At 48.7% G+C, this 21,133-nt stretch overlaps 2 protein-coding genes and 1 long non-coding RNA gene across 4 annotated transcripts; 2 read left to right on the forward strand and 1 right to left on the reverse strand.

The window, feature by feature from the left end:
* Positions 1-1,451: 1,451 nt before the first annotated feature.
* On the forward strand, positions 1,452-2,501 carry LOC135298439 (ribosomal RNA processing protein 1 homolog). Its single transcript, XM_064416003.1, has 3 exons — positions 1,452-1,611; positions 1,727-1,934; positions 2,252-2,501. The coding sequence occupies exons 1-2, from the start codon at positions 1,588-1,590 to the stop codon at positions 1,928-1,930; spliced, it is 228 nt and encodes a 75-aa protein (XP_064272073.1). The 5' UTR covers positions 1,452-1,587; the 3' UTR covers positions 1,931-1,934; positions 2,252-2,501.
* Positions 2,502-2,897: 396 nt separating this feature from the next.
* Positions 2,898-10,221, reverse strand: LOC135298434 (uncharacterized). 2 transcript variants are annotated; one of them, XM_064415994.1, is made up of 2 exons: positions 4,152-10,219; positions 2,898-3,575 (listed from the first exon to the last, which is right to left on the reverse strand). In XM_064415994.1, the coding sequence occupies exons 1-2, from the start codon at positions 5,189-5,191 to the stop codon at positions 3,557-3,559; spliced, it is 1,059 nt and encodes a 352-aa protein (XP_064272064.1). In that variant the 5' UTR covers positions 5,192-10,219; the 3' UTR covers positions 2,898-3,556. The 2 variants fall into 2 exon arrangements, with proteins under 2 accessions (XP_064272064.1, XP_064272062.1); XM_064415992.1 differs by having other exon boundaries at positions 2,908-7,208; positions 9,317-10,221.
* A 367-nt stretch (positions 10,222-10,588) lies between these two features.
* LOC135298455 (uncharacterized) lies at positions 10,589-11,533 on the forward strand. Its single transcript, XR_010360432.1, has 3 exons — positions 10,589-10,700; positions 10,811-11,000; positions 11,275-11,533. It is a non-coding gene; the product is annotated as an uncharacterized LOC135298455 (long non-coding RNA).
* The last annotated feature ends 9,600 nt before the right edge of the window (positions 11,534-21,133 follow it).

Raw genomic sequence — 21,133 nt, forward strand, 5'->3', positions numbered from 1 at the left:
CCATCCAGAGGAAATTAAAGATCCATGAATCCTTCACCCAGAGGACAAACTTGATAACAGACACAGTGGCTTTAGTTATAGGACCCATATTTAGATAAGGGCCTGTAAATGGGAAGAATACACTTGCGACCACATGCCACCCAAACCAGGGAAAACTAGACCACATGGTGGTACTTAAAAATTAAACTACCTAAGAACTGTTAATCCCTTTTTTTTTTTTTTCTCAATGCCCTCGAGCCCCTGTTCAGGCGCCAAAATCTGTCTTGGTTTGAAAAGACAGGAGTCTGTGAAGGAAGGCAAAAGCCTCCTGTGAAATGGAAAAGGTAAACCCCCTCCTTCCGAATTATCACAATTTCAGAATTAAAAGGGCTCTCAGGCAAAGATATGGGAATGGGAATAACAGTTTTTTACTAGGAAGAAAAAAACCCCTAAATAACAATGTAATTTAGCACAAGCAAAAAACCACTGGCAGAGTGAGAAAAACCTGACACCCTGAGAAGTCAGGGTGTTGATAGTAGTCCAGCCAGATGGTGGCTGCTCCTCCTGGAGCGGCGATCTGCAGAAGGGTGTAGATCCTTTCTGAAAATGCGGCGAAGGAGCAGCTGGGCCTTGGTTCCTGATTCCTCTGGGAAATCCAGCGAAGAAGGCTGTCTGTGGTCTCAGAAACGCTTGTTTTATGGTGGCAGGGATGCTTGGCTCCTCCCTCTGGGTGGAGCATCTCCCAATGGGATGATGTAACTAATCTTACCAGCCACAGTGAGTAATTCAATAGCCCATTAGCAGGAGATTATCTTCCTGGCAGTGTCATTGTTCTTGAAAGAGATAAGAAAAACTGCCTAACCCCCAACAGATGGCAAAAATAGAATACATGCTTATTTTACAAGCCAGGACACCTGGGTCTAAAGCTTGCATCTCTCAGTTCCTGATGCTATTTGCTACCCTTCAGCCTTGACTGGCCCTGATGTGACTGACTGCTGGGCAAGTGGGGCTGGGGATGCTCAGCCTGGAGAGAGGAGACACTGGGCAGCCTCACTGCGGCTCTGCAGGACTGGAAGGCTCCCGCAGGAAAGAAGGGGACAGAGTGTTCAGCAGGGCCTGTGCTGACAGGACAAGGGGGGATGGCTTTCAACTGCAGCAGGTTGATGGAAGCTGCATCTAAGGAAGCTGCTCTTTTCCACTGGGGGTGGTGGGGCACTGGCCCAGGCTGTGCAGAGAGGCTGTGCATGTCCCATCCTTGGCAACAGGGCTCTCAGCAGCATGCTCTGGGGGAAGACTGCTCAGCTGGGAACAAGATGTTGTTCTTCAGGCTCCCTTGCAAGCCCAACCGTTCAGGGACTCCATCATTCCATGGTCTCCACTGTCCACTTCAGATGGAGCCTGGGAACTGTGATGTCACAGCCCACGCTCCAGCTGGAATGTCCAGCGCCCAGCAAAGGGCACAACACAACCCTTGGCCGCTGTGTTGACACGCTCTGCACCTTGCTCCTGCCCTCGCCTTTCACTCTTCTTATCCCCCCGATACCCCGATCACCTCGATCATTCCTGACAGCTCCTGAGTGCCTGGATTTCATCATCCAGCCCTGCAGGATGCTCCCCTTTCTTCTGAGGAAGGTATGGTGCCATTCCATGGAGGTGGACACCCCCCACCTGCCCGGGTGGGCTGGAGCTCTGTGGGCATGGAGTGGGACAGGGACCCGCTCTGAGCTTTTGCTACCTACCTCTGCAGGCTGTCCCAGACAGAGAGGAGGAGATGGAGGTAGATACCAAGATTGATATGGAGGAGGAGATGGAAATAGACGGAGAAGACCCTGGAGAGGAAGAGATGGATGTGGATGAGGATGATGAAGAAGAGATGGACGTGGATGTGCATGAGGACGAAGAGATGGATGTGGATATGGAAGAGTCCATTGAGGACATGGATATTGATTAAGAAGGTGAGGAAGCGGCCATGATCTTGGCATGAAGAGCAATGCCAGCAGCAGCACAGGCAGAGTGGGTCTCCTGCTGCCAGGCTGGGGCTGGGCTGGGTGCTCCCTGCTCAGGGACATTGTAGCCAGGCCACTGGATTCTGGTGGCCATCCACAGCCCATCCTGTGCCTGCTTTGCTCCACACAAGCTCCATGCCAGACCCAGCCAGGCTCAGTTCTGGTAGCAGAGTCCTGCTGCTGGGTAAGCATGTGCCAGCCTGGGGGCACATGCAAGAGCCCTCTGTGCCTGACTGGAGTGACCATGCCATTTGCTTTTCTTCCAGGTGCGATGGACATCACCGACAGAGGCACCACCCTTTTGTATATATGTTTTACACTTTGTTGTTGTTTTTTAGAATATAGATTTTAGGGCTATTTTGGACTTCTGTAAATACATTTCACATAGTTTTGCTAGGTAGGTTTTTCTCTATATATGTTCTATCAATTGTTGTTGTTACAAACATTCTTAGAATGTAAATATCTTCTGTATTTTTGCTTCTGTTCTTCTGTAATAAACAAATTTTATTTTTCACATCTCAGTTCTCCTTGCATTTGCTTCAGGCACAGGCAGCATTTTGACAAGTTGTGCTTTCCACTTGCTCCAGGTTCCCAGGGCTGGAGGTCCCTGGCACAGCCTCCCCAGGAGTGGGGGTCCCTGTGCACAGAGGGGTCCCACTGACAGAGGTGAGCCTCTCCTTGCAGTTTCTCTGGACACACTTGGGAGCTGTAGGGGCAAAGCCCAGCGTGCCCTGGCCCATGAATCCCATGTTGGAGCAGGGCTGAGCCTGTGTGCTCCTGCAGAGCTTCAGCCATGGCTCTTCCCTGGGCAGCCCCAGGGCTAAGGAGGGGGAACTGGGCTGTGGGCACCCTGAGGGGCTGGAGCCAGCCTGGAGGGAGCCTCAGCCCCACATGGACCAAGATTTCCTTTGGAAACCCTCTCTGTCCCCAGACTCTGCTGAGCACAACAAGAATTGATCCTCCTAGTTCAAGGTGTGAAGTTCATTGGCACAAATTTGTCCCTTGGACTTTGTCCTGGTTTAGGGAAAATTTGGGAGATAACCCCCAAAGGGGCTTCTCTACAAAAGCAGATTCAATTGCCCCTCCACCCTCCAACCAGTTTGGGAGAAAATATCTCCTTGGAGAAAAAGTGGAAAGAAACCTGTTTATTAAACAATAGAAACCAAACAATATTAAACAACAAAACTTTTCACTGATCCAAAAAAACAAGCAAACTCAGAACAGCCACCTCCCTGGGTTGCAGCTCGGCTCACTCAGTCTTTGATCAGTCTCTCTGGTGCTGGAAATGCTGCTGCCCAGGCCCAGACAGGGGGGCTACAGGTGGAGCTGCTGGTGCTCTTCTGGGTGTTCAGTGCAGAGCAGGCTTGAACAGGTCCAAGAAAAAAGGAAAAAATCACAGTCCAGGGAACTTCTTTGCTTCAGCTAGGTAAAACTAACTAAAAGCAAGAAAATAGGGAAAAAGGAGCTCTGTCCGGCTGTCTGTCCATCCGCAGAATACACAGTCCAGGAGCAGGAATGTGGAGGAGTGAGAGCAGTCTGAAAACAAACTGTGCGCTTCTTCCCTCCCCTCTTCACTGTCTGGAAGAGAGTCTTAAAGGTGTAAAACATATTATTCAGTATAAACAGAACAAGACGATTGGGGATAAAAGCATCATATAGTCAACCCAGGACATTCCACCCCTTATCCCCATATCATCGGCTTACTACTAAAACTAATATATATTCTTACTCTACAAACACATATATTATACATCTAATATACAGCTATACACAGACAATGGTGGTAACATTCAGCAAACAGTGATATTTATACATAGTTCTCACCCAACAATCAGATCTCCCTGAGGTACACATCCTGTTCTTCCATCTTTTTGCATTATCCACCATGTGCAACCTGGTCCCTGAGCAAAAACAACTCCGCAAATGGGTTTGTCTGTACTCAAGGTAGGATTGATCCAAACTGTCTTCCCTAACAAACCCCTGACATGTACCACTGGGACTTTGTCTCCATCTACTCTATGCAAAGGCTCAGATTGGGCAGGGCCCACTCAGTTAGTAGAGCCTCGGGTATTAACTAACCAGGTGGCCTTTGCCAAATGCTGCTCCAAATTTTTGAAAGATCCCCCACCTAAGGCTTTTAAGGTGGTTTTTAGCAGCCCATTGTACCTTTCCACTTTTCCCGCAGCTGGTGCATGGTAGGGGTTATGGTACACCCACTCAATGCCATGTTCTCTGGCCCAGGTGCTGATAAGGCTGTTCTTGAAATGAGTCCTGTTGTCTGACTCAGTCCTCTCAGGGGTACCATGTCTCCACAGGACTTGCTTTTCCAGGCACAGGATGGTGTTCTGGGCAGTAGCATGAGGCACAGGGTAGGTCTCCAACCATCCTGTGGTGGCTTCTACCATTGTGAGCACGTAGCGCTTGCCTTGGCGTGTCTGGGGCAGTGTGATGTAGTCAATCTGCCAGGCCTCCCCATACTTGTACTTGGACCACCGCCCACCATACCATAGGGGCTTCATCCGCTTGGCCTGTTTGACGGCAGCACACGTCTCACAGTTGTGGATAACTTGAGAAATACTGTCCATGGTTAAATCCACTCCTCGGTCTCGTGCCCTCTTATAGGTGGCATCTCTACCCTGATGACCTGAGGCATCATGGGCCCATCGAGCTAGGAATAACTCTCCCTTATGCTCCCAATCTAGGTTTGTCTTGGACACCCCTATCTTTGCAGCCTGGTCTACCTGCTCATTGTTCTTGTGCTCCTCATTAGCTCTACTCTTGAGGACATGGGCATCTACATGGCGGACCTTCACAGGTAGCCTCCCTACCCTGGTAGCGATGTCTTTCCACTCTTCAACAGCCCAAACTGGTTTTCCTCTACGCTGCCAATTAGCCTCTTTCCACCTCTCCAGCCATCCCCACAGAGTGTTGGCTACCATCCATGAATCAGTGTAGAGGTAGAGCTTTGGCCACCTCTCTCTTTCAGCAATGTCCAAGGCCAGTTGAACAGCTTTGAGTTCAGCAAGTTGGCTTGATCCATCTTCTCCTTCAGTGGCCTCTGCAACCTGTCGTGTGGGGCTCCATACGGCTGCTTTCCACTTCCGATTCATTCCTACCATGCGACAGGAACCATCAGTAAAAAGAGCATATTGTGTTTCTTCCGCTGGCAGTTGGTTATATGGAGGAGCTTCTTCAGCATGTGTCATTTCTTGTTCTTCTTTATCAGTGAGACTGAAGTTTTTACTTTCTGGCTAGTTTGTAATTATTTCTAGAATTTCAGGGCGATTCAGCTTTCTAATACGGGCACGCTGTGTTATGAGAGCAATCTACTTATTTTATGTAGCACTGGTGGCATGGTGGGTAGAGGGAACTTTTGCTTTGAACATCCACCCCAGTACTGGTAGTCGGGGTGCCAGGAGGAGTTGTGCTTCGGTGTTTATTACTTCTGAGGCAGTTTGGACTCTTTTATAGGTTGCTAAAATTTCTTTCTCTGTTGGAGTATAGTTGGCTTCAGACTTTCTGTAGTTTCGACTCTAAAATCCCAGTGGTCGGCTTCGAGTCTCTTCAGGCACTTTCTGCTACAAGTTCTAGGACAAACCATGGTTCCCGGCTGTAGAATAGAGCACATTTTTCACATCTGGTCTTGTTTTGACTGGGCTAAGGGTTACTGCATGAGCGATTTTTTGCTTAATTTGGACGAAGGCTTGTTGCTGTTCAGGGCTCTAGTGGAAAGTGTTCTTTTTATGGGTGACTAGATAGAGAGGGCTCACGATTTGACTATATTCAGGAATGTGCATTTTCTAAAAACCTATGGCACTTAGGAAAGCTTGTGTTTCCTTCTTGTTGGATGGTGGAGACATTGCTGTTATCTTGTTGATGACATCAGTGGGAATCTGACGCTGTTCGTCTTGCTACTTTACTCTTAGAAACTGGATTTCTTGAGCAGGTCTTTTGACTTTGCTCTTCTTGATGGTAAAGCCGGCTTTCAGGAGAATTTGGATAATTTTCTCTCTTTTCTCAAACACTTCTGCTGCTGTCTTCCCCTATATAATGATGTCATCAATATACTGCAGATGTTCTGGAGTTTTACCTTTTTCTAGTGTACTTTGGATCAGTCTATGGCAGATGGTAGGACTGTGCTTCTACTCCTGGGGCAGTCGGTTTCAAGTGTACTGCACACCTCTCTAGGTGAAGGCAAACTGAGGCTTGCATTCTGCTGTCAGCAGAATGGAGAAAAATGTATTGGCAATATTGATAGTGGCATACTACTTCGCTGCTTTGGACTCAAGCTCATACTGGAGCTCTAATATGTCTGGCACAGCAGCGCTCAGTGGTGGACTCACTTTATTTAATGCACGGTAGTTAACCGTCAGTCTCTATTCTCTTTTAGATTTATGCACAGGCTAGATGGGGCTGTTGAAGGGTGAGTGGGTTTTGTTGACTATTCTTTGGCTCTCTAGCTCTCGCATCATCTTATGGATGGGAATTACAGCATCTCGAGTGGTTTTATATTGTCGATGATGTACTGTGGAAGTGGCAATTGGTACTTGTTGTTCTTTTCTCTTTAGAAGCTTTATTGTAGATGGATTTTCAGACAGTCTAGGCAAGGTATTCAATTGCTGGACGCCCTCTGTTACTATAGTTGCTATCTTAAATGCTTACTTCAGTCCTTTTGGGTCTTTGAAATACCTACTTCACAGATAATCTATGCCCAGGATACATGGGGCTTTTGGGCCAGTCACAATAGGATGTTTCTTCTACTCATTCTCAGTCAAGCTCACATCAGCTTCTACTAAAGTGAAGTCTTGTGATCTCCCTGTCACACCAGCGATAGAAACGGATTCTGTCCCTACGTGTCTTGATGGAATTATGGTACACTGTGCACCAGTGTTGACTAAAGCTTTATACTTTTGTGGTTCTGATGTGCCAGGCCAACGAATCTATACTGTCCAGAAAACACGATTTTTTTTAGCTTCTACTTGGCTAGCGGCAGGGCTCCTCTAAGCTTGGTTATCTTTCTTTCTTTGGGCATATGTCTTAGAGGTTTTTTCAAGGGGATTAGACATGTCATTATTATTATCATACCTGGCAGTTTGGCTATGGGTAACTGGAGCTGCTTTCCTTGTGGTGGAACTTCTTCTCTGAGCTTTGTCTTCTTTTAATTCACGTACTTTTCGGGCCAGAGCAGCGGTGGATTTTTCATCTTATAGCTTCATGTTTTCTCTACAATTACGCAGAAAGAACCACAGCTCAGCTCGTGGGGTGTACTTTCTTTCTCCATCTGGGGAACGTCTGCATTGGGTACTAGAACCTCTGATCTGTACTGCTGAGATTTGGAGAAGGTTTTCTTTAATCTCTTTTCTAAGCTTCTTATGATTCTTTTTTATCTTATCTTCTAATCTCTGCAGACGTGTTTCCACCGCTGCGATTCTGGCATGTGTGGGGCTATGCACAGCATCTGCATAAGCTCGGAGTTTCTTTGCCATGTCAAGCACAGTCTCATCCGTGTTATCTCGCTTTATGATAGCTAGAGCAGATGCATATTCATGTGGTTCAAGTTGTACTAGTTTTCGCCACATCACAGATGTGCATGGTACTAAGTCTGGATTTTTAGTTGTTATGTCATCTGAGAATATAATTTCTCTTATTGTTATTTTTTTCAAGCGTTGAATCTTTTGTTCTATGGTTTTTTACTGTGTTTGCTGCATGTAGAGATCATCGGCACACAGGTATCTTTGCGCTACACTGTTTAAGACCCGTACCCAGAGGCTGTGAGGGTTAGCCCCCCTCATCATGCTTTGGTCAATGACAGGATCATGTGACAGGGATCTCAAATGCTTCGCTTCTGTGTTATTCAGAATTGTAGCTTCGCTTGCAGCATTTTAAAGACAGACTAACCAGCTAATTATGGATTTATCAGATCGTCGGGTGTAATCCTTCCTTAGGCCACGCAGGTCTTTTAGGGAGAAGGACTTAATATTGGCTTCTGATTTTGTGTTAGTTGCTTTGACTCCTGATTTTATGTTAGGAAATGTTGAGGGTCTTTCTTTTGCATCATCATCATTATCATCTATTGGTCGATCGGTCTTGTCTGTGCACTTCTTACTTTTAGTGCTAGTAGCAACAGCTATTGGTTGAGGCTTATTGTTTGGTTTAACCACTGGCTTAGGTTCACTATGTGGTTTAGCTGCTGGTTTTGAGCTTGGGGTGTTGGTTGCAACTTGAGCGATTGGGATAGCTCTTGATGTATCTCCCTGCCCCCGTTCCTCGGTCTGCTGCCCTAGAGTATCTAGCAGTGTACGATAAGCATATGCTAGGGCCCAGCTCACTGCAATGATCCTTTTCTCCTTAGGGCTATCATTGAGATACTTCTCTTTCAGATATTTCCCCACTTCAGCTGGGTTCTGAATTTGTTCATGGGGAAAGTCCCAGACTATAGGGTCAGAGAATTCTTTCAGGATTTGGCTCATATTTTCCCATTCTCCACCCCACTCAGGATTCTCCACACGTGCGTCTACTTCTGGGTCAGGGGTCTCATCAGCTCTTCTAGACATCTCAGCCCTCATTCTAGAGAAGCTGCAGACCATATAGAGGAAGCCTACTAGATTAAATGCCAGAAAGATGGTCTCTTTAATATTCAGGGGAAACTGAACATTCTCTACAAGTGACATAACAGATTCAAAGGAGAAGAAGGAAAGGAAAGGCTGGAAAGCCTCATTCCCTGCTCCTCCTCTAACCAGCTGGGTGCAATTACTAATAAATTCCCAAAACATACTGCTAGAACTGGGATGCAGGGTAAGACGAAGAAACCATAAACCATACATATCGTAAACAGACGCCAGTATTTTTGTAAACGCCTTATAAATCATTATCACCAAGGCTAACACAATAGCTAATCTAATCCATGCCCCTTTACCGCAAAAACTACGTGATAGGGACAATAATCCTAGTGACCAGAAAGGTATTGAAACCTCAAAAAGGTCTAGAGACCAGAGCCACATAAAGGCCTCCCCAAGAGACATTACAAATTCAAATAACATGGCTACTGGGTACTTTAACCTACTACACACCAAGCACAACAAACCTACAATCAATAAAGGGTTTTTTTCCACTTTCTCAAGCCACGCGTTGGGCGCCACTAGCTGTATTTGTCTTGGTTTAGGGCAAGTTTGGGAGATAACTCCCAAAGGGGCTTCTCTACAAAAGCAGATCCAATTGCCCCTCCACCCTCCAACCGGTTCAGGAGAAAATATTTCTTTGGAGAAAAGTGGAAAGAAACCTGTTTATTAAACAATAGAAACCAAACAATATTAAACAATAAAACTTCTCACTGATCCAAGGAAAGCAAACTCAGAACAGTCCTCTCTCCTGGTTGCAGCTTGGCTCACTCAGTCTCTGATCAGTCTCTGGTGCTGGAAACGCCGCGGCCTAGGCCTGGCCAGGGGCTACAGGTGGAGCTGCCGGTGCTCTTCTGGGTGTTCAGTCCAGAGCAAGCTTGAACAGGTCCAAGAAAAAAGGAAAAAATCACAGTCCAGGGAACTTCTTTGCTTCAGCTAGGTAAAACTAACTAAAAGCAAGAAAATAGGGAAAAAGGAGCTCTGTCCGGCTGTCTGTCCATCCGCAGACAACACAGTCCAGGAGCAGGAATGTGGAGGAGTGAGAGCAGTCTGAAAACAAACTGTGCGCTTCTTCCCTCCCGTCCTCACTGTCTGGAAGAGAGTCTTAAAGGTTTAAAACATATTATTCAGCGTAAACAGAACAAGACGATTGGGGATAAAAGCATCATATAGTCAACCCAGGACAACACTCTTCATGGCAATGCACAGCGTTTGGAGTTCCACACAAAGACCCATCTCTGGCCTCATTCATCAGCACTTGAAGCAAGTGTGCTCCGGCCTCTGGGAGTGCAGCTCGCTCACACGGGCTCACTGTGGACACGCCGCAATCACACAGTCATTGAGTGCACCAGAGAACCTGGCCTCTAATAAAAGGCATGAATGCCACAGCCCACCCAACCCAATGCCTTGCATGTCTCTACTTTTTCCTTCTTCTCTCATCTCTCATGTCACTTTCCCCATTGCCTCTCTCTGGCAGCTTGGCTTCTCTCTCTCCTGGCTGCAGCTTCAGCCACATGTGTGACCCTGCAGGAACATCCTGACCTACAGGGAAGTGGGAGAGGACTCTTTGTCAGCAACTGAAGTGACAGAACAAGGGGGAATGGGATGAAACTGCAAGAGCTGGAATCCATTCCATGATGGGAAGAAGTTCTTTCCTGTCAGGGTGCTTGTCCCTGACACAGGGACCAGCGCAGAGAGGCTGTGCATGCCCCATGCCCATCAACATCCAAGGCCAGCTTGGACAGGGGCCGCAGCAACCTGCTGTGCTGGGAGGCTGCTCAGCTTGGAACCAGATGGTCTTTAGGGTCCCTTCCAAGCCAAACCATTCAAGGATTTCATCATTCCACCATGCCCATCTCCCAGTGTGGAGCGGCCCTGAAACTTCTGTGACATCACAGCCCCCACAGTGTTCCAGGTGGAACGTCCAGCACCTGGAAACCACCACAGCAGACACTCTGCCTGCTGCCAGCGCTCAGTTGGCGCTCGCTCTGCGCTCTGCCCGTCAGCACTCAGCTGTTGCTGCTGCTGCCTGGGCTTTTCCTGCTGCCTGCTCTGGAGCACCAACCCCAGCAGGATGAGCACTGCTGCACCAGTGGAGGTACTGTGCCATTCCAGGGAGGGGGCAGCCTGCTTGAGCAGGCTGCAGCCATGTAGGAATGGATGGTGTGGGACAGGAACCCCACTGTGAGATTGTGCTGTCTCTTGCAGACTAACAGAGACACTGTGGAGGAGATGCAAGTGGACATGGTGCTGGACGAGGAAGAAAGGATGCAGGTGGATGTGGAAGACCAGGTTGAGGAGATGGAAGTTGATGAGGAGGATGACATCGAGGCGATGGAAGTGGATGAGAAGGATGAGGAGGAGCCCATGGTCCTTGGATGAAGATGGAGCCCCACAAGTAAGACAGGCAGATGCTCCCCATGCCCTGCCCACAGACACAGTGGCTGCCCTGGCGCCAGGCTGGGGCTGGGCTGGATGGCCCCGCTCAGGGACACGCTGCCCGCAGGGGGCCTGGATTGTGCTGCCACAAGCACCAGCCCTGGCCTGCCCTGCACTTGCCTGGGGCCACACCAGCCCTGCCAGTCCTGTCCCAGCTCCTGTGGCCCAGCTCCCAGCCCAGCTGGGCCCAGGGCTGGCAGCAGACTCCAGCTTTGCTTCTTTCTTCCTTCCAGGACTGCTGGAGATGACGGCCGTACCTATTACGCCTCTGTATATATGTTTGAAAAGTTAGAAGATTTTTGTAAATATGTTCTTAGGTTAGTAGTTCTCTGTAAATATGTTTTGAAGATTGTTAGTCCATGGGATCCCACGGAAATATGTGCTGTAGATTGTTGTTGTTGTTGTTGTTATAAGGATTTTTGTAATGGAAGGTGTTCTGTAAATCCTCGTGTTTGCCGATGTTCAGCAAATAAATAATGATTCTTTATAAAACTTCACTTCTCTTTCTCATTCCTTTGGGCACTGTCAGAACCCCGGACCTCCCCCTGACCATCCTAAATGATTCCAGCCCCAGCCAGGGGGCTTTAAATCCCTGGCAGGGGGTTCAGAGACCCTGGCATGTAGCCAAAGACCCCTGGGCCTTTGAATTTAACCCATAAAGCATGTTACCACCTTTATGTCAAGAATTAAAAGTCACAACAATTTAGATAGTCTAGTAATAGTAATCACAAAGTGAACGGAAAACATTTAGAGCACTGTAGACAGAGGTTTTGAACCTTGTACGAAAGAGTTTGGAATTGTCTACATAGAAGTCAGAGGTTCTAAGATAGAAAAATTTGGGCGTAACCTGTCCTTCCTCTTTCTTCTCCCTAGCATCCATATGAAAGATGATGTTAGCATCCACAAATTGGTTTCAAGTAGAAAGTCACTATCTAACTTAAGTAATAGGTATTAAAACATTCTTGTAAACATAGTATATGCACTTTTTAATATAAAAGATAACACCAACCCGAGAGGCAAAAAGAGTACCTTAAGCTGACCTGCTGAACAAACCTCAGCAGGCCAGCAAAAAAATGTTTTAGACAAAATATAAAAATCAACCTTAAGAGAGTGAAGCACATACTTCTCAACTCTTCCTTCGACAGCTAAGTTAGAGAAAAAGAGACTTCTAACGTACCTCGAAATCCCCTCAACCAAAGAAAACCCAAGAGGCACAGGCAGCGTTTGCACAGTTGGGATTTCCACTTGTTCTGGGATCCCGGGGCTGGAGCTCCCTGGGGCTGCTGCCACGGCCACCCCGCGGCTGGGGCTCCCTGTGCACAGGGAGTCCCACTGACACCACTGCTGCCGCTGGCCACTGCTGCTGCTCCTGGGCTGGGGCACAGCCGCGTCCCCAAGAGCTGAGCTCTCACCAGCACAGAGGGGGCTCTCACTGCACTGGCCCCTGCAGCCATGCCACCAAAGCAAGGCAGGAAACTTTCAGCCACCCTTCCTGCTGCAGCCACAGCCACTCCTGGCTCCAGAGCCGCCATCAGCCCACAGGGATGCAAAATCCACCTGCCCGCTCTCAAGGCCTTGACAGCCTTGGCAACTGTGGCACCTGCATCTGGGCTGCTGCAGGGGCTGATGTTTAAGGCTTGCAGCCTCCAAAGGCTCCGGGCTCTGCTTCCCACCCTGCTCTGCACTGCCCTGGCTCCGCATTGCTCAAGAGACAAAAGCCAAGCCAGGGCATCCTCACCCTGCCCAAATTGCTGAATTGACTGCAGTCCTTAGGACCTTCTCCACTTTCAAAGAACCTCTTCCTTTGATCACTGATTCGGCACATGTCTATGACCTAGTGCAGCGGGCCGAAAATTCCATTTTCAAAGACATTTCTAACCCCAACTAGAGCATTTGTTTTCAGCATTCATTTCTCTTTTGTCCCACAGACAACATCCACGCTATATCATGCACACAAGGCCTCATACCACCCTTCCTGGGTTCATAGTAGGCAATGCTACAGCAGATGCCCCAGCAAGGGTTGTCCAAACTTCCCCACGGAATGTTTTTGAACAGGCTAGGATCCGCCACCACTTCCACCATCAAAACATTCCTGCACCGCTCAGCATCTTTAAAATTACCCAAGATCCATGGCAAACACCTGCCCAAATTGTCAGCAACGTGCCTTTGCTTCTGTCAGAGCTGCACTCAATCCAAGAGGACTAAAGACTCTCCAGATCGGGCAATCACACATCACACACCAAGCCCCTTTTGGGAGACTAAAATACATCCCCGTCTCAATCCACACCGACAACGCTGCGGTTTTCGCCTTTGCCCATGCTGCTGAAAAATCAAAAGATGCTATAAAACGTTCCTTTTTAGCCTTTTCCACCTTCCCTGTTCCACAGGAAATTAAAACTGATCATGGTCCTGCTTATACCTCCCACTAATTCCAACCGTTTTCTGACCAGTGGGCTACAAAACATGTCACAGCCATACCACACTCTGCCACAGGACAGTCCATAGTCCAGAGGGCCCACTCTTCCATCCAAAGGATCCTTGATCAACAGAGACAGGGAGTCCACATAGTATCTCCCATTGGAGGCCAAGGCCCTTGATGTGCTCAACTTTTTCAACAACTCCCCCAGTCATCAGGCATTTTATATTTAATTGGCAGCCCAATAAAAAGAAAAGCCACCTGTGTTGATCAAAGACCCTGAATCCAAACAAATTATGGGCCCTTTCCCATTCATTACTTGGGAGGGAGGATATGCTTGTGTCTCTACAGCAGCAGGCCCAAGACGCATCCCAGCAAAAAACATAAAACTCTTCTGCCAATGGCCAGGCAAACACCACAGCCACCATCAGAAAAACAGAACAAAAGCCTAAGAGAGACAGCAGCAGCCTGGAAAAGAAGAAGAAGAAGGACAGAAGAAGATCTCCTAAGCAGTGTGGACCGCACAGACCAACACCAAGAGAGCTCAGACACCACTAACTGCGATATACCGCTTAACAATTGGAAAAACTGTATTCTAGCCTTGATATTTGATTCTTCTAATAAGCTGACTTCAAACCCTTGCCTTACAGAAGAGAAAGTTTAGTGGGACCAGAATTTAAGTTTCACATTGCAATCTCCCTATCTCTTTACTTTCAGGCCACCCAAGCCTCCACCCACTAGTAAATTAGCTAAAGTCAAAGGATGCTGTCCTTTCTTGCCACTGCAGCAGGAAGCTGGATGCTCCTAACTATGCCGCATGCCTTCGCATGGGTGGTTCCACAGCCAAGCCACAATTTCTTGCCCATGGCCACGCATGTCAACCTCTTCTCACATAGGGACTCAGTATACCAGAGCGGCCAGCTGCTCACAGATCAAATCAATAAGATCCAGACAAAAGGCAACAACGACTGGCTCACTGGACTGTTGAAAGACTGGGGCATGAAAGGCTGGCTTTCATCTTTACGTCCAACAATATGAAGTCTAATAAGTCTAAGTGCCGTGTTCTGCATTTTGGCCACAAAAATCCCCTACAGCGTTACAGGCTGGGGACGGTGTGGCTGGATAGTGTTCAGGCAGAAAGGGACCTGGGGGTGCTGGTTGACAGCCGATTGGATATGAGCCAGCAATGTGCCTTGGTGGCCAAGAAGGCCAACGGCATCCTGGCCTGCATTAGGACTTGTGTGAGCAGCAGGAGCAGGGAGGTCATTCTCCCCCTGTACTCGGCACTGGTGAGGCCACATCTTGAGTACTGTGTCCAGTTCTGGGCCCCTCAATTTAGGAAGGATATTGAGATACTTGAGCGTGTCCAGAGGAGAGCAACGAGGCTGGTGAGGGGCTTGGAAAACAAGCCCTACGAGGAACATTTGAGGGAGCTGGGGTTGTTTAGCCTGGAGAAGAGGAGGCTTAGAGGTGACCTTATTGCTCTCTACAATTTCCTGAAGGGAGGTTGTAGACAGGTGGGGGTCGGTCTCTTCCACCAGGCAGCAACTGACAGAACAAGGGGACACAGTCTCAAGCTACGTCAGGGAAGGTATAGGTTAGATATTAGGAAAAAAATTTTCACTGAAAGAATAATAAAGCACTGGAATTGTCTTCCCAGGGAGGTGGTGGAATCACCATCACTGGATGTGTTTAAAAAAAGACTGGACATGCCACTTGGTGCTATAGTCTAGTTGAGATGTTAGGGCATAGGTTGGACTTGATGATCTTAGGGGTCTCTTCCAAACTCATGTTTCTGTGATTCTGTGATTTAGTCAAGACTGTTTTGTGGGCTTTGTTTCTTGTATTCATTGTCTTGGTTATTCTATCCAGTTTTGCTCAACGCTTGCAAAAGTCCATGGCAGAAGCCTTCATTCTTGAAAACAAAAAGGGGGCACTTGTGGAGGCCCAGGGGCCTCTCATTGCAACTGTAATACCTTAGGGCAAAGGGGACCAAGGTGAAACAGAGAAACCCCTCTGAATGCAAGGCTCTCACCCATGGCCACTTGCAGCCTCTTGCAATCCGCAGGTTTTGTTGCTATCACCCACTTCAACTGCCATTTTTTCCTTATATCTACTCTCCAGAGAATGTTCTCCTCTCTCTTCTCCCCTGCTGGTCCTGGCTTCACCCCTTCGCCCCCCCGAATGAAACCCTCAGACCCCAGCCTCATTTTCTCTCTGGCCCTGGACCCTCTTCATGGCAATGCACAGCGTTTGGAGTTCCACACAAAGACCCATCTCTGGCCTCATTCATCAGCACTTGAAGCAAGTGTGCTCCGGCCTCTGGGAGTGCAGCTCGCTCACACGGGCTCACTGTGGACACGCCGCAATCACACAGTCATTGAGTGCACCAGAGAACCTGGCCTCTAATAAAAGGCAGGAATCCCACAGCCCACCCAACCCAATGCCTTGCATGACTCTACTTTTTCCTTCTCCTCTCATCTCTCATGTCACTTTCCCCATTTCCTCTCTCTGCCAGCTTGGCTTCTCTCTCTCCTGGCTGCAGCTTCAGCCACATTTGTGACACTGCAGGAACAGCCTGACCCACAGGGAAGTGGGAGAGGACTCTTTGTCAGCAACTGAAGTGACAGAACAAGGGGGAATGGGATGAAACTGCAAGAGCTGGAATCCATTCCATGATGGCAAGAAGTTCTTTCCTGTCAGGGTGCTTGTCCCTGACACAGGGACCAGCGCAGAGAGGCTGTGCATACCCCATGCCCGCCAACATCCAAGGCCAGCTTGGACAGGGGCCGCAGCAACCTGCTGTGCTGGGAGGCTGCTCAGCTTGGAACCAGATGATCCTTAGGGTCCCTTCCAGGCCAAACCATTCAAGGATTTCATCATTCCACCATGCCCATCTCCCAGTGTGGAGCGGCCCTGAAACTTCTGTGACATCACAGCTCCCACAGCGTTCCAGGTGGAACGTCCAGCACCTGGAAACCACCACAGCAGACACTCTGCCTGCTGCCAGCGCTCAGTTGGCGCTCGCTCTGCGCTCTGCCCGTCAGCACTCAGCTGTTGCTGCTGCTGCCTGGCCTTTTCCTGCTGCCTGCTCTGGAGCACCAACCCCAGCAGGATGAGCACTGCTGCGCCAGTGGAGGTACAGTGCCATTCCAGGGAGGAGGCAGCCTGCTTGAGCAGGCTGCAGCCACGTGGCAATGGATGGTGTGGGACAGGAACCCCACTGTGAGATTGTGCTGTCTCTTGCAGACTAACAGAGACACTGTGGTGGCGATGGAAGTGGACATGGTGCTGAATGAGGAAGAGATGATGGAGGTGGACGTGGAAGACCAGGTTGAGGAGATGGAAGTTGATGAGGAGGATGACATCGAGGCGATGGAAGTGGATGAGAAGGATGAGGAGGAGCCCATGGTCCTTGGATGAAGATGGAGCCCCACAAGTAAGACAGGCAGATGCTCCCCATGCCCTGCCCACAGACACAGTGGCTGCCCTGGCGCCAGGCTGGGGCTGGGCTGGATGGCCCCGCTCAGGGACACGCTGCCCGCAGGGGGCCTGGATTGTGCTGCCACAAGCACCAGCCCTGGCCTGCCCTGCACTTGCCTGGGGCCACACCAGCCCTGCCAGCCCTGTCCCAGCTCCTGGGGCCCAGCTGGGCCCAGTGCTGGCAGCTGACTCCAGCTTTGCTTCTTTCTTCCTTCCAGGACTGATGCAGATGATGGCTGTAGATATTACGGCGGTGTATATATGTTTGAAAAGTTAGGATATTTTTGTAAATATGTTCTTAGGTTAGTAGTTCTTTGTAAATATGTTTTGAAGATTGTTACTCCATAGGATCCCATGGAAATATGTGCAGTAGATTGTTGTTGTTGTTGTTATGAGGATTGTTGTAATGAAATGTGTTCTGTAAATCCTCGTGTTTGCCGATGTTCAGCAAATAAATAATGATTCTTTATAAAACTTCACTTCTCTTTCTCATTCCTTTGGGCACTGTCAGAAGCCCGGACCTCCCCCTGACCATCCTAAATGATTCCAGCCCCAGCCAGGGGGCTTTAAATCCCTGGCAGGGGGTTCAGAGACCCTGGCATGTAGCCAAAGACCCCTGGGCCTTTGAATTTAACCCATAAAGCATGTTACCACCTTTATGTCAAGAATTAAAAGTCACAACAATTTAGATAGTCTAGTAATAGTAATCACAAAGTGAACGGAAAACATTTAGAGCACTGTAGACAGAGGTTTTGAACCTTGTACGAAAGAGTTTGGTATTATCTACATAGATAGAAAAATTTGGGTGTACCCAGTCCTTCCTCTTTCTTCTCGCTAGCATCCATATGAAAGACGATATTACCATTCACATATTGGTTTCAAGTAGAAAGTCACTATCTAACTTAAGTAATAGCTATTAAAACATTCTTGTAAACATAGTATAGTCAGGTTTTAATATAAAAGATAACACCAACCCAAGAGGCAAAAAGAGTACCTTAAGCTGACCTGCTGAACAAACCTCAGCAGGCCAGCAAAAAAATGTTTTAGACAAAATATAAAAATCAACCTTAAGAGAGTGAAGCACATACTTCTCAACTCTTCCTTCGACAGCTAAGTTAGAGAAAAAGAGACTTCTAACGTACCTCGAAATCCCCTCAACCAAAGAAAAGCCAAGAGGCACAGGCAGCGTTTGCACAGTTGGGATTTCCACTTGTTCCGGGATCCCGGGGCTGGAGCTCCCTGGGGCTGCTGCCACGGCCACCCCGCGGCTGGGGCTCCCTGTGCACAGGGGGTCCCACTGACACCACTGCTGCCGCTGGCCACTGCTGCTGCTCCTGGGCTGGGGCACAGCCGCGTCCCCAAGAGCTGAGCTCTCACCAGCACAGAGGGGGCTCTCACTGCACTGGCCCCTGCAGCCATGCCACCAAAGCAAGGCAGGAAACTTTCAGCCACCCTTCCTGCTGCAGCCACAGCCACTCCTGGCTCCAGAGCCGCCATCAGCCCACAGGGATGCAAAATCCACCTGCCCGCTCTCAAGGCCTTGACAGCCTTGGCAACTGTGGCACCTGCATCTGGGCTGCTGCAGGGGCTGATGTTTAAGGCTTGCAGCCTCCAAAGGCTCCGGGCTCTGCTTCCCACCCTGCTCTGCACTGCCCTGGGCCCGCATTGCTCAAGAGACAAAAGCCAAGCCAGGGGATCCTCACCCTGCCCAAATTGCTGAATTGACTGCAGTCCTTAGGACCTTCTCCACTTTCAAAGAACCTCTTCCTTTGATCACTGATTCGGCACATGTCTATGACCTAGTGCAGCGGGCCGAAAATTCCATTTTCAAAGACATTTCTAACCCCAACTAGAGCATTTGCTTTCCCCTTTCATTTCTCTTCTGTCCCACAGACAACACCCACACTATATCATGCACACAAGGTCTCATACCACCCTTCCTGCATTTATAGTAGGCAATGCTAGAGCAGATGCCTCAGCAATGCTTCTCCAAACCTCCCTACGGAATCTTTCTGACCAGGCTAGGATCCGCCACCACTTCTACCATCAAAACATTCCTGCACCGCTCAGCATCTTTAAAATTACCCAAGATCAGGCAAGATTCATGGCAGCCACCTGCCCAAATTGTCAGCAACGTGCCTTTGCTTCTGTCAGAGCTGCACTCAATCCAAGAGGACTAAAGACTCTCCAGATCGGGCAATCTCACATCACACACCAAGCCCCTTTTGGGAGACTAAAATACATCCCCGTCTCAATCCACACCGACAACGCTGCGGTTTCTGCCCCTGCCCATGCTGCTGAAAAATCAAAAGATGCTATAAAACGTTCCTTTTTAGCCTTTTCCACCTCCCCTGTTCCACAGGAAATTAAAACTGATCATGGTCCTGCTTATACCTCCCACTGATTCCAACCGTTTTCTGACCAGTGGGCTACAAAACATGTCACAGCCATACCACACTCTGCCACAGGACAGTCCATAGTCCAGAGGGCCCACTCTTCCATCCAAAGGATCCTTGATCAACAGAGACAGGGAGTCCACATAGTATCTCCCATTGAGAGCCTGGCCAAGGCCCTTGATGTGCTCAACTTTTTCAACAACTCCCCCAGTCATCAGGCATTTTATATTTAATTGGCAGCCCAATAAAAAGAAAAGCCACCTGTGTTGATCAAAGACCCTGAATCCAAACAAATTATGGGCCCTTTCCCATTCATTACTTGGGAGGGAGGATATGCTTGTGTCTCTACAGCAGCAGGCCCAAGACGCATCCCAGCAAAAAACATAAAACTCTTCTGCCAATGGCCAGGCAAACACCACAGCCACCATCAGAAAAACAGAACAAAAGCCTAAGACAGACAGCAGCAGCCTGGAAAAGAAGAAGAAGAAGGACAGAAGAAGATCTCCTAAGCAGTGTGGACCACACACACCAACACCAAGAGAGCTCAGACACCACTAACTGCGATATCCCGCTTAACAATTGGAAAAACTGTATTCTAGCCTTGATATTTGATTCTTCTAATAAGCTGACTTCAAACCCTTGCCTTACAGAAGAGAAAGTTTAGTGGGACCAGAATTTAAGTTTCACATTGCAATCTCCCTATCTCTTTACTTTCAGGCCACCCAAGCCTCCACCCACTAGTAAATTAGCTAAAGTCAAAGGATGCTGTCCTTTCTTGCCACTGCAGCAGGAAGCTGGATGCTCCTAACTATGCCGCATGCCTTCGCATGGGTGGTTCCACAGCCAAGCCACAATTTCTTGCCCATGGCCACACATGTCAACCTCTTCTCACATAGGGACTCAGTATACCAGAGCGGCCAGCTGCTCACAGATCAAATCAATAAGATCCAGACAAAAGGCAACAACGACTGGCTCACTGGACTGTTGAAAGACTGGGGCATGAAAGGCTGGCTTTCATCTTTACGTCCAACAATATGAAGTCGAATAAGTCTAAGTGCCATGTTCTGCATTTTGGCCACAAAAATCCCCTACAGCGTTACAGGCTGGGGACGGTGTGGCTGGATAGTGTTCAGGCAGAAAGGGACCTGGGGGTGCTGGTTGACAGCCGATTGGATATGAGCCAGCAATGTGCCTTGGTGGCCAAGAAGGCCAACGGCATCCTGGCCTGCATTAGGACTTGTGTGAGCAGCAGGAGCAGGGAGGTCATTCTCCCCCTGTACTCGGCACTGGTGAGGCCACATCTTGAGTACTGTGTCCAGTTCTGGGCCCCTCAATTTAGGAAGGATATTGAGATACTTGAGCGTGTCCAGAGGAGAGCAACGAGGCTGGTGAGGGGCTTGGAAAACAAGCCCTACGAGGAACATTTGAGGGAGCTGGGGTTGTTTAGCCTGGAGAAGAGGAGGCTTAGAGGTGACCTTATTGCTCTCTACAACTTCCTGAAGGGAGGTTGTAGACAGGTGGGGGTCGGTCTCTTCCACCGGGCAGCAACTGACAGAACAAGGGGACACAGTCTCAAGCTACGTCAGGGAAGGTATAGGTTAGATATTAGGAAAAAAATTTTCACTGAAAGAATAATAAAGCACTGGAATTGTCTTCCCAGGGAGGTGGTGGAATCACCATCACTGGATGTGTTTAAAAAAAGACTGGACATGCCACTTGGTGCTATAGTCTAGTTGAGATGTTAGGGCATAGGTTGGACTTGATGATCTTAGGGGTCTCTTCCAAACTCATGTTTCT

The sequence above is a fragment of the Passer domesticus genome, chromosome 4 (genome assembly GCF_036417665.1).
Source record: "Passer domesticus isolate bPasDom1 chromosome 4, bPasDom1.hap1, whole genome shotgun sequence".
NCBI classification, from domain to species: Eukaryota; Metazoa; Chordata; class Aves; order Passeriformes; family Passeridae; genus Passer; species Passer domesticus.

What these genes read in the sequence shown, in the direction of transcription:
- LOC135298439 (XM_064416003.1), top strand. Translation starts at nt 1,588, where the DNA reads ATGCTCCCCTTTCTTCTGAGGAAG. An exon ending in TCCCCTTTCTTCTGAGGAAG is followed by an intron (nt 1,612 to 1,726) that starts GTATGGTGCCAT and finishes CTACCTCTGCAG; the next exon opens with GCTGTCCCAGACAGAGAGGA.
- LOC135298434 (XM_064415992.1), bottom strand. Translation starts at nt 5,191, where the DNA reads ATGACACATGCTGAAGAAGCTCCTCCATATAACCAACTGCCAGCGGAA.